Below are 19,709 nucleotides of genomic sequence, written 5' to 3' on the forward strand. Positions count from 1 at the left end.
GCAGGCAGTTGGAAACGGAATGAAATTTCACCTCCTCTAAAGAAGGACTTGCAAACTTTATGTCTGAAGGGGGAGGGATACATTTTTTTCCTTAACTAAGATAAATTACCTTTTGCAAATCCTGTTTTCCCGTGTGTATCACAACACAAAAAAACCCCTTGGTAGGCAAAAAAAGGAGTCTGTATTACCAATTTCAGCAGTGTGACAATATCTGCAAAGCATTATGGGCTCCTCTTGCAAAAAATGGTGCTGGGGAGGAAGGAAAGGAAGTAGGAAGGAGGCAGGGTTCCCCATCCAAAGGTTTATAACTTCTAAAACATTATTATAATTTTTTAAAAAAAGATTAAGTGACCTGCAGTCAAAATTCCCTTACTTTCTAACCAATATTGCCCCCCCCCCCCCCCTAAATTTCTATTTAGTTTTCCTCTTCTAATACTCACCAGGATGATAACATTGGAATGGCTCTAGATCTTAAATGAACGTGGTGTCTAGATACTAAAAGGTTTTTTAAATGTTAGGCTCAGTAATTAAATTTTTTCTTATGTAGTTAGCACAACAGATCCTCTACTTCAAAGTGTAAAAGGAGTGATCCAGGAATGAATTTGTTCTCAGCCTAACATAACACAGATGAGAAGAGATATTTATGGGGAGCAGGGAGGGAGGCAGGGGAAGCACTGAGTAGGCACTACCTGCTTCTAAAGTCACTAGGCTCAGGGGCTAGTAGATTTTGACAGTGGGCTCAACTTAATGCAGCCCTGCTTTCTTCCACTGGCATATGCTATGTAATTTGTAGTAGCCAGAATCTCATTACACCTGGACAGCTGGGGGAAATATGCGTGCTATGCGCCATCACATCTGTTTGGGAGGGGAGGAAGGAGAGAGCAAGAAACCTCCCTTTATTCACACACTGTTATCATTCCTCAGCATATAATGCATATTTAAGGCTACCCTCTTTGTCTGCAACCCCCTAAAGTGACCGGAGTTGGTTTGGCTGAACAGTTAGCACTGTGGTCCATCCACTATCACTACCTATTTTTGCACTGTGCAGAGCAGAGATTGTCTGAGTTGGAGCATTTGAAATGACACTTAAAATGCTGGCAGCAGATGAATAGAGGATCTGATATTTTCCTTGATGAATAGCCCAAGCTGTGAAGACAGGCGCAGGTTCCCAACCCTTACTAGGTCAGGTAGCAATCCTAAGACAAGTCCTGTGAAGAGACATTACAGCCTAACTAACTAAATAAAGGGGAATCTCCATCTTCCAGGGTCAGACCTTTAAACAACCTTTGCAAAATTGCTAAGGCTCTACCCAGAATCCACCTAGGTATTATTTACCATAATAATAACCAAACACTTAACTCACTTATTAAAAAAGAATGACTCTTCCCTGCAGACTAAAACTTTACAAAGTTTACTTTGACTAGTTTCAGACCATAACATAGGTAGGTGGAAAAGCTTAAACCAACTTTTTCTTTATGTTGCACTGTAATATGTTAGTTTTCTGTAAACATAATTTAAGTCATCTTTGTCCTTGTCTAATTTTTACTCCCTTCCAAAATGCATTCCTAGCCCGGCCAACCCTCCACAAGACAGAAATAATTACCATTTGCCAAGTTGGTTCTGCAGCATTTACTCCCAGGAACTCAAAATAACTGGCAAATCCTTCATTTAACCACAAGTCATCCCACCAGTCCATGGTCACAATATTTCCAAACCACTACAATTATAAACATTGAAAGACATAGTGTTAGCTAAATGGTAAATGTACATTTCACTATCTCACATATTGACATAGAACATTCATTTCTTCACTTTTCTTTCTGTTGCCAGATGAAAATTATCATAATTCTGGGGTTTAAATAGGAATTCAGGCCTCGCCTTGTTTTAAAACATCACTTTTATTATAAAATTGCATATTACTGGGGAGATTGCTAATGATTCATGTGCTGCTGCAAATATTTTTAGTTTCTTCCTCTTGATCTGATGATTTATGCTTGTAAGGATATGTTTTCAGACAGCCTCTACAGTGTATAGTTGTCTTTATTTGCTTGCCCAAAAGAGACATCTGCACATGCAAATTAGTTCCTTTAAGACATTTCAGACAGATTTTCATAAGCTGGCTCACAGTCTGGACCCAAGCATCTAACTTCCTTAGAAAAATTCAAAGGCAGTAGTTGTGGCACTTTAAAGCTTTAACAGGCAACTCTTTTAACATGGTATTTTGCAATCAAATTGTAAGCATGTATAGAAGATGCCAAGATGGAGTTAATGACAATATTTTCAAGATTAAAATGTTGTGACTACACGTTTGAAGCTCTCTAAAAATGAATCATGTCTTAAAATGTACCTGATGAACGAGCTCGTGGGCTACCACAGCAGCTACTCTCTGTTTGTTGGAAGAGGCCGACTCATTGGGGTCATACAGCAGGTTTGTTTCTCTATATGTGATCAGCCCCCAGTTCTCCATAGCACCTGTCCCGAAATCTGGAATAGCTATTTTATCTGCATTGAAACAAAGAGAACATGATTACCACTGTATTCTTTAAGCCACTTCTCTTGTCCTCTTTCTGTGTATTCACAGCCTGTTTGGCTTACCATTTGTGGTTCTGGCTTACTGCTGTGGACTGCAGTCTATAACCTGTGTTTAGGAAGCAGGGAACTGGCTACAGCAACTGATAGCAAGCACCCTGGCTCTGCTGAGATTAATAGAGGTAGGATCAGTTGCACTAGCTGAGGATCTGTCCTGCGAGGTGATGCTATGCCACCTCCTGGGAGTGTGTGTATCATACATTACTTAATTTTGGCTCCAGAAATTAATAGTATTGTCTGGGGATGTGCTGCAGGCAGTAAACCTCCTGAAACTATCTGCAGCATAATAAGGCATGTCATTGTTTGTCACAGTGTTGTATTAAAAATATTTATTGACATGTTAACTGAAGTAAATCCCCCATGCAGTGAACAACATCTGCTTCTACTCCTGGCAATTTGTGGGGGTCACTCATTTATGGTCAGTAATCAATACAGGTTTAAATGAGAATTGCAGACTCAATTGGACTAGCATTTTCTTCTGCAAATAATGACCACAGCCTTTCTATGTGGGTTAGGGAAAAAGTACAGATGGATTTAAAACTAAATAGGACAAACAACCCTCACTCCACCCTAACAGAAGATAGGAATTACTTATTTTAATTTAAACAACTTGATTACAGAACAAAGCTGATAGTGTGGCAAGGGCTTCACTGACAGGCAAAATGACAATCAATCACAAGCAGAATGGCAATGCCAGAAGCCATAAAATCAATATAAAATGCAATGTTTAAATAAACCATTATGCAGAAACATATTTGATTCATCAGGTTTGATCTAGATGACTCCCAATACTGAGGGAACAACATAGTAAATCAAGATTTGTGATCCAACAAATAGACATTCTGAGAAAACCAGATAAAATCTACAAGAGCATCTGTCCTCTGATACTGCTGATCTGGGGTTACCAGCCCACCCTATAGTGCAGACAGGCCCCTATCCATATGCTGACATGGCAAAGTCATCAGGCTTCTATGGAAATGAAAGTTTGAATATGGGGCATTGGTGAGATATAGTCTCAGTTATTACTGGGGACCAGTGTGTGTGAAAGAATAACATATTGTACCGGTTTCCCTAATTCAGTTGTTATTGAAATGCAAACAGATATTTACAGTAAACTCAGATCATATTTTGAAAGGAGGAGGTAAAAATCTGTTGTTAAAGTAAAACAGGTTAGCTTGCTAGGTACATGCATGAATAGCCAATACAAGGTTTGCATAGCCTTGTTAATGGTCTTCAAAGTTTTGGAGTTTTTTCCCTATTACATTGCCTTGATTTGTTTGTAGTTAATATTTTTCCATCCTTTTAAGTTCATGAACCCAACTGAATTACCTCTTTGGAGGTCGTAGGAGGTGGCATTTCCAAAACTCTGATTACATTCCCAACTTTATTAGTTCAAACTGCACAAATCAGATCAAGAATCCAAATAGCCCAAGCTAAAGGATGCCCAACTGCACTACTTTTTCTTTGCTTGTTTTGTAACCATAGGCAAAATTTGATAGTATGCCCACTCTTGTTTAGCTCTGGGTCTTTATTTAGCCCAGCAGTAGAAACTACAAATTATATGCTGGACCGCATTCATCTTTCTAAGAAGTTGATACACACCCATTTTGCATGAAGGTTAATAAATAGTATGACATACTCTCTGGCAGTTTACATCTTCACTTATCTCACTGCTGACTTTTGTCCAAAAGTTCCCATGGAGGTGGTACATTTTTTTCTCAAACTTCTTCTGGCTCTATTTTAGTTCATGATGTTCCTTTGCTGATGACACCAATGCCTCCCCTGATTTTCCACAAGACACTTTAAAATAACCATGCCAGGACCAGTGCTTCAGTTCAGCAAACTGAACTGTGAGAAATGATAACCAAACTGTTACTGAGACTAACCCTCCCATCATGACATTTAAGAACATCTTGAACTACATGGGTACAGTTTTAAAACATCCTGACATAATACCAGCATTTAGCAACCAAATGCTTTCATGCGGTTTTTCACCAAAGCACAGAGACCAGGAGGAAAAACACAACCATAACAGCGATTTAACAAAATGAAAAATATAAGTATTAATAATCACCTAGTTTTGGAAGAGAATAGCTCAAATTAAAGTACTCTTCAAAGAAGTTGAATATGATTTTTGTTACATTTGCTGCATATTCTGCTGTGTGTATTTGCAGTGGCTGGGCATAAACTCTCAGCTGTAAAATAGAGAGAGACAATTAAAGCAGTCTTCAGTTAAAAGAAATTAGAAGGTGGCAAGCATTGAAAAGTCATTTAACGTACATATCTATAACACTGCAGGTTTTCTCTAAGAGACTGGCCTGAACACTGAATTCTGTTCCCTAACACATTTATTCAATAAAGTTTTTCAAATGTTGTATATAAGAGAGACCAAGTTAACATAATCTGTGCGTGCTATCCACAGTATGCCTAAATTGTAAAACTGGCAAGACCCATGTCCAGAACCTCACAGTGGCCAACCTTGGAGCAGGGCCTGGGTGCATACCAGCCCCTCCTTCCCCAAGGCCTACTTTTCTCAAGAAGGAAGATTGGTCAAGAACAATCAAAGGGAATCCACTTGTTCCTTGGTCTGGACTGATCCCATCAGACCAATCTTTAGGAGCACATCTGTCCTGAAATGTGTCTGAAGCCCATAACAGCTTATTTTCTTCAATTTCTTCCCACCTTTCTTACCTAATATCATCATAATTTCCTCTTGTCCTTGTATGTTTGAAGATCTCAGACCCTTTGAAGATAGTGTGTTTACCAGATCTGTAACTCTTCCTGGACATGCTGGCCCATGCAGGTCAAGTGGCGTTTGCCCAGGACCTCAGGCCATACAGCCACCCAGTCACAGCTATGGTGCTTGCTGGGCTGCTGCGCCTCTGGAAATCCCAGACAAAACCCAGCTCTTTCTCTAACCACCAGGCAAGTCCAGGAGAACTGGCACGTTTGGTAGCCCTGTGTGTGATAAGTGACCATTTCTGTGCTCCTTTGGCATATCTGAGCATGCTTTTTTTCCTGGATGCAAAAAATGCTGTGTTGAGTGCTGACCTTTCTATCCCTGGGGCTTGGTGCCTAGGACTGCTTTGGCTATTACTTTCAAGCAATAGGAAACCTCAAGCCTAGAGTCCTTATGGCACCCATAACCATGATGAGGAGGTCTACAGCTTGAAAAAGACTTTTAGGATGTTATCTTCCCTTGGTCAAGGAGGATCAGGTTAGAGAACATCTAGGCAAACTTGACATCCACAAATCTATGGGCCCTGGTGGGATGCACCTATGAGTGCTCAGGGAGCTGGCAGATGTTATTGCTAGGCTGCTCTCGATCATCTTTGAAAGGTCATGGAGAACAGGAGAAGTGCCTGAGAACTAGAGGAAAGCCAGTGTCACTCTGGTCTTCAAAAAGGGCAAGAAGAAGGACCCAGGAAACTATAGGCCAGTCAGCCTCACCTCCATCCCTGGAGACATGATGGAACAACTTATTCTGGGGTTATCAATAAGCACATGGAGGAGAAGAAGGTTATTGGGAGTGATCAACATGGATTCACCAAGGGGAAATCACGCCTGACCAATCTGATAGCCTTCTGTGATAGCATGACCAACTGGGTGGATGAAGGGAGAGCAGTGGATGTTTATCTTGACTTCAGGAAGGCTTTTGACACTGTTTCTCATAACATCCTCGTTACCAAGCTTAGGAAGTGTGGGTTGGATGAGTGGTCAGTGAGATGGGTTGAGACTGGCTGAATGGCAGAGCCCAGAGGGTTGTGATAAGCAGCACAGAGTCTAGTTGGAGGCCTGTAGCTAGTGGTGAAGCCCAAAAGTCAGTGCTTGGTCTGGTGTTATTCAACTTCTTCATCAATGACCTGGATGAGGGGACAGAGTGTACCCTCAGCAAATTCACTGATGATACTGAGCTGGGGGGAGTGGCTGATACACCAGAAGGCTGCGCTGCCATTCAGAAAGACCTGGACAGGCTAGAGAGCTGCGCAGAAAGGAACCTAATGAAATTCAACAAGGGTAAGTGTAGGATCCTGCCCCTGGGAAGAACAACCCCAAGCACCTATACAGGTGAGGGGTTGACCTGCTGGGAAGCAGCGCTGCAGAGAAGGACCTGGGAGTCCTGGTGGACCACAAGCTCTCCATGAGCCAGCAATGTGCCCTTGTGGCCAAGAAGGCCAATGGTATCCTGGGGTGCATTAAGAGGAGTGTGGCCAGCAGGTTGAGGGAGGTTCTCCTCCCCCTCTACTCTGCCCTGGTGAGGCCACATCTGGAATAGTGTGTCCAGTTCTGGGATCCCCAGTTCAAGACAGACAGGGAACTACTGGAGAGAGTCCAGCGGAGGGCTACAAAGATGATTAGGGGACTGGAGCATCTCTCGTATGAGGAAGGGCTGAGAGAGCTGGGTCTGTTTAGCCTGGAGAGGAGTGAGAGGGGATCTCATCAACACTTATAAATATCTAAAGGGTGGGTGTCAAGAGGAAGGGGCCAGACTCTTCTCAATGGTGCCCAGTGACAGGACAAGAGGCAATAGGTGCAAACTGGAACACAGGAAGTCCCATCTGAATATGAAGAAAAACTTCTTCACTTTGAGGGTGACTGAGCAGGGGAACAGGCTGCCCAGAGAGGTTGTGCAGTCTCCTTCTCTGGAGATATTCAAAACCTGCCTGGACACAATCTTGTGCAACATGTTCTAAGCGATGCTGCTCTAGCAGTGGGGTTGGACTCGATGATCTCCAGAGGTCCCTTCCAACCCCTACCAATCTGTGAATCTGTGAATCTTCACATCATGAAGACAAAGTTTGACTTCAGAATTTATGGAGTCTTTTGGGGGTCTTTCCCTCAATCTCTTTGTCCCAAAGCTCACATAGATGTCTGCCCCAGCGCAGAGCCATAGCACTGGAGTATCCACTGGCAGGAGCTGTAGGCTGTTCTCTTCCCCAAAATCTCCGGGATGGAAAGTAAGAGATCTTTATATGGATTGAAGTTTCTGGCTTCAGGAAACCCAATCCATCTTATTTTTAAGGCTCTGTGTCCCTTATGAATGGGCCACATTCTTCTAGTTGTGTTGGTGTGGCTTGTTTACTCTTCAATGTTGTCTTACAGCCAAGAGTTTAGGGTCCAAATTGAGAAAGGGAACCGGCCTAGTCTAGGAGCCCTGTTGGAGCCTGACAACACATTGATTTCAATACCATGAAATTACACTTCCTCCAACGAGAGGGGAGGATGGGAAAGTGGTCAGAAATAAAACTGGAATGAAAAAAAACAAAAAAAGCTTATGAAATTCAGTCGGGAATCCATTCCAGCCAGGGGATTTCCCTCAGGGTCAGTTTGCAATTACAATCTGCAATTTCCACTTCAGTAAGCTCTTTACCCAATTTAGCAGTCTTTGGTCCCCTAGATGATCCGTATTAATGGTTTCCAAAACCTTCAGCATGCACTAGAACTGACTTTGGGTTTCATTTGTATAATCTTCTATGTGATTTTCCAAACCAGACATTTGGTACCTGACAGGTAATCAGTTCAGGAGCATCGTTTCCAGCTGTAGGCACATTTCCCACCATTGATTCCATTAATGCCTTTGTTAGGGCAACAGCTTTCGAGCAAACGGCTGAGGTTTTAAATAATTTACTGTGTCATGTGAGCTGTATGCTGTTGCTGTTGTTTATGAAAGCAATATATGGATCACATGGATACTTTCTGTTTGATGAGGGATTTATTGCTAGCAATTTATACACTAAACTATGGAATGTTCTTTTCAGTAGTCAGTGAATCTAAATACCTCATTGCTCAGCTAGGCTTCAAAGTTTTTGGAAAGAAACTGTTTGGTTTGAGGGTGGTGAGGCACTGGAACAGGTTGCCCAGAGAAGTTGTGGAGGGCCCATCCCTGGAAGTGTTCAAGGCCAGGTTGGATGGGGCTTTGGGCAGCCTGGTCTAGTGGAGGGTGTCCCTGCCCATGGCAGGGGGGTTAGAACTAGATGATCTTGAAGGTCCCTTCCAACCCAAACCATTCTATGATGCTATGAAAAGGACTTTCTAAATATATGATTAAAAACTCTACAGATATAGCCTGGTTTTCATGGCAAAAAGGTCATTTTTAGTGATGGAGTTTATGTGGCTCCCTTAATTAAAAACAATCTTACACATATACTTTATATTGATAAAACTATGTCCATGCTAAGAGAAAGGAAACTATGATGATTTTAACCTCACTTAAAACCCAAGTTTTCTAGTGCAGCAAGCCCTCAGACCTTGTTTAGTGAATAGCATTAATAAAATAGGTAATAACCAAGGCCTGAATTAGAAGATGTTTCTTCAGGCAACCTCTGTACTGACACGAATACCTCTGCTTCTATACACACACACTTTAATCACCACATTTCAGTGAACACTCCGTTCTATTTAGAAAAGCTACAACCAGTCAGGAATATTGTGGGCTTTACTGTTTTGCTTGGGGAAAAAAACCCAAACAAAACCCAATGAATATTGACCTTAGAGCCATATTCTGGAGTGTGGCACGGACAAGCAGAGAAAGTTAACTTTTGCATCTAGAAAACAGAGTTTTACATATGCCTTCAGCACTTTTCACCCCCCATCACACTATGTTCTACAAAAGCTGCCAAAATTCTGATTCTTAAAATAACTAAACTCTAGAGAGTATCTATTGAGGCCAAATGATCGAAGTCCTGTCCCTGATAGTGAATGGAGCAGCCCTGCTGAAGAGCATCTGGTTAACAAAATTGTGTGGCTGGGTGGCTTAAAATGTCCTCCCGTTTTGCAAATTACTCAGCCAAACAGCAGGGATCTAAGAATATTGCATTGCTATCTCAAACCAGGCTCCATTTGCTTGGCTAAATGTAATTTAGCCTTAGTTATTTGTCAAGAAATAATATAAGCGTACAGCGTGATGCTAGAAAGAGTGTAGAGAAGGAAGGCTTCAGCACAGCACTATGCCAGGAAGTCTTTGCTAAGAACTGGATCAGCACTTTAGAGATTTATACAAGGCAGGTTTTCACATCACTGGACAGCCTTAAGTAGGGAAGGATTTGCTGAGCTTTTTCAGATAGAGAAACTCAGGAAGAGCTTACTTGCTAGGGGAACAGTGGTCTGGCTGGGGCTTTGCTCTAGATTCCCTGTCCATTGCTGTCACTGCCTCCAGAAGAAGAGGAATGTGCTGCCAGCTCAGCTGAACTGCAAGAACATGTGTTACACCCCTAAGGGGAAAGGAAGGGGAAGCAGCAAGAGCGTACAGCGCTCGGATCATCCTCTGTCTCACATGAAAAAAAAGATGTAAACCAATAAATAATTAACTGTAGGTTGAGCATCCCAGACTAGGTTTAGGCTAAATGAAGAAATTTATGTTGAGGGGCATATTGTATTTAGGCTTTCAGGTTGTGATTCAACGTAATGTCTTGCAATATCCTTATGCCTGATTGGCTGCACCTTTGGGAGGTTTGAATCTAAGCAAGAACTGGATTGGAGAGCATGTTGCATCTAAATAAAGGACGTATGTTAATTTTATGGATACAGATTCAAACATACTCACTTCATTAGGGCACCTACCAAATATCCAGCTGTTTAGGCAGGCGCTATCACCTCTATACTTATTTGTAAAGAACTTACACTGGGCTGTTGCATTTAGCCACTGTTGTGAAATAAAGAATATTAGAGCCAATACATAATGGCATATGGCTTTGTAGTCCTATGTCTTCATGACTGTAAATAGTAAGACATCAAGTGCATAGATTCATACCTTTTAACCCACAGAAAACTGTAAAGTATTTGTATCCATGGCCTGTCAATCTCTTGTACCCCTGGACTTTTACATTCCCTCAGACTCTGGCTTCAAGTCAGGGATGAGGTTGGAGAAACAGTGCTCCTTCCTCTCCCATGTGCCTGCGTGGGAGGTACTTACTGGGATCTCACCAAGATGGGAGACAGGGAAGGACTGCAAAACACTGTAAGTAGTCAAGGTTAGAGCGACCACTACGAACAACTAATCTGATAAAACAGACTGCATAAAATAAGCTATAGGAAAGGGAAAAATATATTTCTGTATGTATTATAAAAAGAGATGTTTCGTTTTTAAAAAAATGCAAATCACAGTACATCTGTCATCTGAACCATGTTCAGGCTGCAACAGGACTTACAGGTTTTCCGCTGGCAGATATTCTCTCTACCCACTGAAACTGGTGCACCGCAAAGCATACCAAGTAAGTGCTCATGGGAACTGACTTCTCAAAAGTTGTCTGAGTCCAGCCACCGCCCAGCTGTTCAGTTTTCTGCAGAAATGGAAAAATAATTAATTTGATTTTTGGAATTGCAAACACATGCAGAAGAGGGTACAATATTTCTATGAAGGCTGTAACTACATAGGAATGATAAATCACCTCTCCAAGTTCACCTCTTCTGGCATCCCATGATGACATGAGAACAGACAAAATGTTTTTTTCTGCAATACTGCAACACACGAAATGGGACTTTGTTTTTCTGCACTAAATAAGTTTACCTGGTTCTAATTTTCATCAAGGATTTGAAATCATTCACATGCATGGGAATTTTGCCAACAGGAGTTTTGAAGTTGTTGCTAGTGCGTTTTGTTCTTGAAATAGTTGCATAAAATAACATCACTTTGGACAGATCAGAGACGACACTGGATTTTCTCCTCTCTTAAGTATGTGCGTTATACAGGAGTTAAGGATTGCAGACATGCAATCAGCTGAAAGCCATTTTGTACAATAAAGACCAATCTAATGAATCTATCCTGAACTCATTCAGATACAAATTAGCACTGCTAATCGGTGGGTTAAGTGTACATAAGGTTCATAGTTTTTATTTTGTAAATCAATTAAAAATGATTCCTGATTTTTGCAAATGTCCTTAGCTGTCAACTGAACCATATGACCAAACCTGCAACCTGTTGTATGTGATTCATCCTCTAAATATTTACTTCTGCTATTCATTATCTGCTATTGCCTGCCTGATAATTTTTTATGCTTCTGACTGAACTAATTTAAATAGGACAAAAGCAAACAGCATATAAAAGACACTAACCTTCAACTAGAGATACAATACTTCATGAGATTTGTTTGTTATAAACGCAATATAAATAAAACACAGATAGTGAATGTTACAGGTAATATGATTCCATGAGCAAAAAACCCTTTTCACAGATATATTCACAAACCCCTTTTCACAGAGATATTCGCTACCTACTTTTCCATTATTTGACTAATTTTGACTCTATTTTGATATCTTTTGTTCTTTCAATAAAGTCCGAACTTCAGTGAAAAAAAAGGTAAAAAAAATAAATTCACTCCAATGAAAAATGCAAATGAAATGTACAAGTTTCTGATTTTGCTGAGCTGATTTTGCCATGTTGATTATAAAGCTCCACACCACCAAAACTACAGGATGTATAAAACACAATGTGCCTTGCATTTGCAAACAACTACTACATTTCCATCCATTGAAAAGATTTCCCAAAGATCTTTCACTACTAAGAACAGAGCTACTGACCTTGTGAGCACACCAGATGAAAAAGTGCCCTGCTATCATCCATTAGTCAAACCTGAGTATGAACCCAGACTAATCTACATTTCCCTGCCTATACTTGATTTTAGGAAATTAATTAACAAGTGGTAGCTAGCCCTTTGAAAGCTTATTTTTGTATGTCAATACTAGAAGCAAGCTCCATGTGTAAAGGTGTAAAGTAAATCTCAAAACCCACTAAATCTTGATAACATCTAGTCTCATCCCCTCACCTTTCTTGCCGGTACTCTCACTTATCTGGGGTCTGTGAGGAAGGTACAGCAAACACTCTCCTTTCATACATTGGTCATCAAAGTGCCTGGTGCTCTGTTAGGCATCATAGAACTATTTTTAATAAAAATAGGACAGAACTTTAAATTTGCAAAGGGTCTGGGAGAAAGCTGTATCAGATTGGTAATAGTTCTCTCAGCTGCATTGCTAGGGGACAGTTAAGGTTTGAGGGACTCTAAATAAACCAGTACACAGTAAAGCGGACCTTTGTTTTCTGGTTGGGGGAGTGATTGGGAAGATGCAAATGTCAACAGCCTGGAGGCTGGAAGCACTTTTTTTTAAAAAAAAACTTGGCACTTTATCTCCCACTTCAGAACATATTCATTAGAAATTATACATTGGACTACACATTCACTTAAACTATTCTCTCAGCTGAAAGCCATTCAATCTTGTTCCAGAGTGCCCAGAGGTAGATAATTGATGCCATTGAATTTTGTACAAAACTTGGAATGTGGCCCACCAGGTCCAGAAATAGATTATTTAGGAAATTGTAGTCATGGTGAACTGACAAGTGTCCACACCCATGAGCTGACAGATAGGATTTCAGATCCCGTATTATTAAAAACAATACTCCTAGACTTTCTTGCTAGCAGGATCCTTTGCCATTAGATTGTGATCAGCAGACCCCTGCTTTGGACCATTATGTAGTTTCAGTGATTATTTTAGACTTCCCATCTGGGAAGCAGCTGTCTTCCAGAGTATTCTTTCTCAGAGTCCACCTGGTTTAACTGAACAATCTGCCATTACCTATTTATAGTTAGTAGGGGATGCTCATCTAGCATATCTGAATAGAGGGTCAGCTAGTTAAGAGCAGTTTCATTTCTGCTTTGGATTTGTCTCTCTATTGCCATGTTATGTGCTGGTGGACCACTGGGAGTCCTAACCAACCAACCAACCAGTCCTGTTTTATGGAATATTTATTCACCATTAGTTTTACAGCATCTGGGTGGTAGAGTCTGTGAATGCGTGAGGACCTCGCAATCCATGCTACCTTTCCAGTGGATTTATAGAACCATTCCATTTAGGCAGCAGAGTTGGGAAATACATACCTGTACCGGCATGTTTGAAAGTGCTTGGTACGCATCTTGGTGGATGATAGATATGTTGTAAGTTGCCTTTTTGTTGGGCTCGTCAAAGCAAGGAAATGATTTCCGTGCATCTGTTGGCTCATGATCAGTAGCTGCAATGCTCCTTAAACAAACAACACATTGGTAAGCCTTCATTATATACCTTTTATATCTTATCTGCATAATTTCTTAGCAATTTCACAAACTAAAGTCAACTACAAATATTTGTGTGTACTTGTCCATTCATAAAAGTAGGTGACACCAGAAATGCACAAATTGATATCGTATAGGCATGTGTAACACATATACCTCAAAGCTGGTCATCAACATCCTCTAGGTTTCAGAAAGTTAAATCAAAGTGCTTATCATCAAATATTTTTAGGAGCCAGGCAATAAGATAGGAATGACCCCTCATGGATGGTAAAAATTTTGCTCACCTTCCTGATTGATTGATTTTTGTGCCTAAAAGAAACTACTGAGGGTATCATCTGAAAGGAAATTAAGGTCCTGGTATAGGGATGTTTACTTAAGTCACTCCATGTGTTGTTTACCCACTAGAGCATATATTGGGATTGGAGTCTTGAACATCTCTTGAGAAGACACCTTGGAATTGTGTAAGTAAGTGCCCCTAAAATCTCATCCTGCTTGTGTGTTTCTTTTTCTGCAGTTACCACATACAGTTTTCTGCTGGTGCTGTTATGCTCCCCTGACTGCATTAATGAAACTGCTGGAGAAAGCATGGAAAGTTCAGGTGAACATCCTAGTACGCAACTGATGCAATGCTAGCCATGTTGGGGGGGTTAGAAAGTCATCTCAGTTACGCAAAAACAACTGGAGGAGCTAGACAATAGGGGTCATGTAAAAAAATAAGGTAAAGGTTGTGAATGTTCATATCATGCTTGCTTCTCACAGTGACATCGGGCTCCTCCATTAATGAATCATACAGTGGCAGAGTGTATTCTCCAGTGATTGATGGTGAAAGGGATCACAGATGCTTCTTCAATTAATCTGGAATGTTGAGCATTTTCTGACAGCACTTCCACAGCTGCTCCAACTATATTAAGGTAGTTTTTCTTTCCAAACAGTAATTAAAAGTGTACATCATAAATTACAGATCTGCAGCAATCCTACAAGCTCACTTGACAACCAATTTTTCAATGTTTCTTTTGCCCTTGGCATTTCTCTGTGATGGTTAAATACTAAACTGGTCATTAAGAACTTGCAGCAACGGTCATTTACAAGCCTGATGGAGGTAGTATGTCTGGATTCTTACCATTCATGTTCATTGGAATAGTAACTCAAAAGTTCATGGGGAGAAAGCATAATAAACATTCACCTTAACATAACTGCAGGCTCAACAGAGTTTCTTTTGCTTAGTAAGTTGTTTGATGTCACTCTCTACTTTTTGTAGGATTTGAAAACTATTTCACAATTAAGTTAACTTCAAGTCCCCAGGGCAATGCTTCACAGCTATTGCTTAAAAAATTGGCTATATATTTTGACACATTTATATCTTGTTCCTACAGATTGATAACACTGTGATATCTCTGTTGATTTATAAGGTGATAATCCATCTGTTCTCATATATTTGTGAAGGTAAACAGACATCAGCAGTGCAAACCCTTAGCACTACCGTTCCTATGGGGTAGATGATAACTCCAGGCTATGGCATACATAGAAGTGGCACTAGAAACATGAATTGTTGTCATTTCCTTTCAAACTGTATAATGTAGTTTTTAGATAAGATTTTCTTCACTGCTTGGTGGCTTCTGCCCTTCTACCTACTGTTGATGTCCAGACCTTTAAATGTGAACTAGAGGTGACAGTTGTAAATATCATAGTAATAGGTGATGATCTGGCTGAGACTGCATCCAGCTGTTGTTCCCAAAATAAAACAGTGGTGTATTCAGAATCATGATAAATTTCCCTTCCCCCTCCCCCTCTTTTTTTCCCCCCAAAGCACAGGGGGTTAGTGCAAAACCCCCTCTCCTTGGGCTAATTAAATAATTTTTCTCCTAGTCTTTCCCTAAATTCAGATTCATTGCTTCTTCTGAGAAAATTTCCTCCTTGAGGAAGAAATCCAGGAGTGCTACACTAAAGAATATTTTGCCTTTCCCTAATCAATAAAATCCTAAATGCAATTCTCCCTGTTAGAGATGTGCCCAGCTGAGTATCTTTTATAAGCCTCTTGTTCTCCTCTTATGGAGGACAGAGAGAATTTCTATAAAAGGGAAGCCATACCTTGTCACTAATAGTAATGAAAATCAAAACCAGCTGCTATGATGGGTTTCTATTATCTGTAATATTAAGGAGAAAATAAAAGGGGGTTTTAGCACATTCCTTGAGAGGAACTAAAGAAGCCACTACACCAGGAAAGGACTCTTGTTGCGCTTCTTTCCCTGATATCCAAAAATAACACATTGTAACATATTTATGTTCACTGCATCATGCAAAGTAGGGAAGGACAGTTATTCCCCTTTCATCAATGGGGAAATGAAATGCACTGACAGACGAATAGCTTTACTCAAGGACAAGCTGGATTCAGGCACCCACAGGAGGATCTAGGCAGGTCTATGTCTAAAATCTGCATTCTCAAAGTTTCTGCTTTCCTGCTCCCTCCCCTCACCCACATGTCCATTTAAATAGTTGTGTTCCCAAGGTATCTCAAAATCCACTTCTGGGCATGTCCAAAAGCACTTTTGTCCTGCTGGGAATTGTGTGATCTGTCTGAACAGGATTCCCAAATGAGGCGTTCTTCTCCCTAAATCTTTCAAGGACCCCAGACTTGCAGGCATGTTCACCATATTTCTACCTGTTTTCCACAAAATGTGGTGGGAGATTTGAATCTAACCAACAGCAGAGCCTGGACATGTGCCCAGTTTGTAAACAAAAGGGGTTGTAACAATGCTTTAGCAAACCTTTGCCTTCACAGACAGACAGCTGGGGAGCAGCTCAGCCCTGGGAGCTGACTTTCCAGTGTAACTAATTCTCTGAAAAGGTCCCGCTGCTTCTAACACTGCCCAGAAGGGATGGGGGAGTAGGTTAATTACATGGTGGCTCTCATTTTCACCTCAGCCCCCTTCTCTCTAACATCCATTATTAACAGACTTGCTTGACTTTTGCTATTATCTGATCTGATTTGGATTTACTTATAACATGACAGAAAAGGAACTATTTGGGTTGAAATTTTCCAAGGGTGATGTCTGCCTCAGGCAAAGGTGAAATAAAAAAGCTAATACCAGTTAGCATTGGTTTTGAGTAGAAAGCCAGGGGAAACATGCAGTTTTAATAAGTAATAAAACCTTTCCCTCACCATCCTTCCTTACCCCATCCTACCTACTACCCTCATGCCACGTAGCAGCAGCTTGGTTGGTGTTTGCAGCACCACTTGGCTGGTGGTTGCTTTCAGTTGAAAGCTGTACTTATCACTATACCGAACATCACCTCTTCCACCCCCACAAGCAATCTGCCCAAACATGAAAAGCATTTCAGAAATCACCATTCACACATTCTTACCAGAGCCCCTCTCAAACCTAACAAACTCACATGCTCAAGTTCCTTTCTGTATTGAGTGTTTTCAGATTGCTGGCTACAATCATGCTTGCAATTGTAGCTTCCAGCATCCAAATCAAGAAGTAGGAACCCTCTCAAAGTGAGCTCACATCTTATGCTTTCTTTGGCTTATGAAGTTCTTTCTTCCTGACATCAGCTGCTTGGTCCTTGTCTTCCTACACTGTCTGGATCTGAGGGATGGGCACTCACCTCTCCCTCTCTGTGATTCAGGAAATCTGTGTTCTGGTCCTGCTGTTCTGGTGTTGTGACAGACCTGAGGCAGTTCATTTAATACCTAGGTATCCTGCACCAATAAATGGAAGTAACAGACCTCAACTTAGAAAGATGCTAAGAGGTTCCACTTTAAAACTGCTGTGGGGATGTCAGACACTCAAAGTACAAAAACCAAAGCACCTTCCAAGTCAGAGCCATACTGAGGTGGTAGATGGAGGAAAACAAGAGGGAAAGATCTAGCTGGGGTTCAAGCTATTTTCTGCATTGCTTCTTCCCAGATCAGATAACTATATTTAAGTATGAAAAATCAGTGCTTGCTTTTTCCTCTGCCTCTTGGATTTGCTGCTGCTGGTACCTGTCACTGCTGCTACTCCTGGCATTGCCTGTCAGCTGGAATGAGTCACTTCAGAAACATAAATATTGGAAAATGGACGAGTGTCCTCTCCATAAGTTAACTGTGAAGAAATGCCTCTGAGCAGTGGGCAATAGCTTTTTCAAGCTTCCACCTTTAAGTAGTGCAAACCAGGGAAGCGGAATGGGTTAACTGAACTGGCAGAGGCTTTGTAATTTTTCAGTAACTATTGGTATATTAAAAAGGAAAACCTGGAGCACAAAAAACTCAAGTCAAAGATAACCTTCATTGTTTGGACTTTCCTACCCATAATTTAAACCAGCTGCAGGAGGGACAGGAAAGTTCTGGTTTGGATATATCTAAGGCTTGCAACATCAAGGAGGGACATTGTCAGCAAAACTATCACAAGAGCATTTTACACTGAAACTGTTACCTTGGGGAGTGCCAGGAGAGAGTGGTGAGAGCTGTATACTATTTATTGTATTACAGAGATAAAACCAGGCCTTGATCCCTCCAGTTCTCTAAGGGAGCCATTTGTAAAGCTCAAAGGTAACGGGGGACCAGTAGAGTTTGAAAAAGTTTTTCCGAATAGTAATAACAACAAACCCCTCATCTCTCCAGCCCACAATCACTTGTCAACAGCCAAAGGGTTTTGAATACAGCACCTTCCTTAGGGGAGTGAGAAAATTAAAGAACAGCCCAGAAATGTCAGCAAGTTGGTGAGAGACAAGACTGAGAAGCTGGAACAGGAGTAGAGCAGGCCTGAGCAAGTAGATACAGAGAAGAAAATTTAATAAATAAAAGAAAAACTGCTTTACTTGATCTGTCCATTCTCAGTGTAGGTGGTCCTATAAAACCCCACCAGGGAACCATTCAGCCAGCCTTGAAACTTCAGGGTGAGTATATAGGGATCACTTTCATCACTGACAGAGAGCTCTGCTTCTGCCTTCATCACTATGTACTCTTGCGGCGTGTACCCAAAGCAGTCATTCAGAGTAATCTGCTGTCCTGAGGATTTCCGCAGTGTGGGCATTTCTGTAATCTTGGTCTCTCGCAGGTGGAGCCACAGGTAGCTGGTAGATTCTTCCAAAGCAATAGAAATACTCACTGTTCCAGTGTAAATGTCTGTCTCCATTTCAGGCTTCATTTCCAGATCATAGTGGATAGGCTTGACATAAGTGGGTAGCCTGAAATGTCTCCAGTCTCCAGTGTCATCATTTTTAGGAGGACAGGGACCCGAATCCACTTGGGGAGGAGCGTTTGTTGGCTGATCTGTTTCCTCTGAATGTTGCTGAGATTTAGATCTGCTCAATCCCACACCAAGCCCCACGGCAAGACCTACAATTACCACAACGCCACAGATGATAGCCACGTGCTTTGTCTTCATGCAGTACCTCTTGGACTTCTTATCCTCAAAATCCATGCCCTCCATCTCTGCTCCCAGGTCTGTTTGTAGAGGAAAACATTAACCATAAAAAAGCTTTTTAGTCACTTCAGCACTTGCATTCAGTAAACTCAGCAGACTTGATTTGTATTTTAATTGTGCAGCTATGGCTGTTCTCTGCCCGTCTCCCCCACCTCGCTTTCCACGAGACACTCAATTAATTAAAGACAACATGCATTTGGAGGAAATGTGAATGATCAAAAGGAGTGCAGCTGGGCTGGGAGACGGAGGGAACTGACACAGAAGAACAGTGTTCCTGCTGTGCTCCCCTTATAAGCAGAGCAACCCCACCCCCCAGCCCCTCCTGCTCTGGCCTGAGTTAAATATAAAACAGTGCTATGTTAATCAGCAGTTAGGAGATGATCAGATGCCAAAGCTCTGTCAGCAGCTTTCAGAAAGAGTTTGCAGATAGAGGTGTAACTGCTTCAAACCCTCAACCTTTGCCACTACCTCTTCCTTTTTTTCCCCCTGCTGTGTCTTGTTTGGGTTTTTGAGGTTCTGGGTTGTTTTTTTTTTAACTTTTTCCTTTTACTAGCAAAAATTTCTTTGAACTTCCACCCTATAGTTTGTGAAATGACATCTTCAAAGTCTCAAAAATCCAGCAAAAAGCACATACATCTTTCAAGGCCTTTTCAACTGCTTCCCCTCTTTT

At 41.2% G+C, this 19,709-nt stretch overlaps 1 protein-coding gene across 1 annotated transcript in view; it reads right to left on the bottom strand.

Annotated features, from left to right (window-relative positions):
- Positions 1–19,306, bottom strand: part of ENPEP (glutamyl aminopeptidase) — a 38,256-nt gene extending 18,950 nt beyond the window's left edge. Inside the window, exons 1-6 of the mRNA XM_010310961.2 lie at positions 18,432–19,306; positions 13,458–13,599; positions 10,737–10,868; positions 4,664–4,784; positions 2,348–2,502; positions 1,604–1,717 (exon numbers count right to left, since the gene is read on the bottom strand). Of these exons, the coding sequence (XP_010309263.2) occupies positions 1,604–1,717; positions 2,348–2,502; positions 4,664–4,784; positions 10,737–10,868; positions 13,458–13,599; positions 18,432–19,045 (1,278 nt within the window). The 5' untranslated portion in view covers positions 19,046–19,306. The remainder of the gene's footprint in view (positions 1–1,603; positions 1,718–2,347; positions 2,503–4,663; positions 4,785–10,736; positions 10,869–13,457; positions 13,600–18,431) is intronic.
- Between the last annotated feature and the right edge of the window lie 403 nt (positions 19,307–19,709).

Source organism: Balearica regulorum, chromosome 4, assembly GCF_011004875.1.
Source record: "Balearica regulorum gibbericeps isolate bBalReg1 chromosome 4, bBalReg1.pri, whole genome shotgun sequence".
In the NCBI taxonomy this organism is placed as follows: Eukaryota; Metazoa; Chordata; class Aves; order Gruiformes; family Gruidae; genus Balearica; species Balearica regulorum.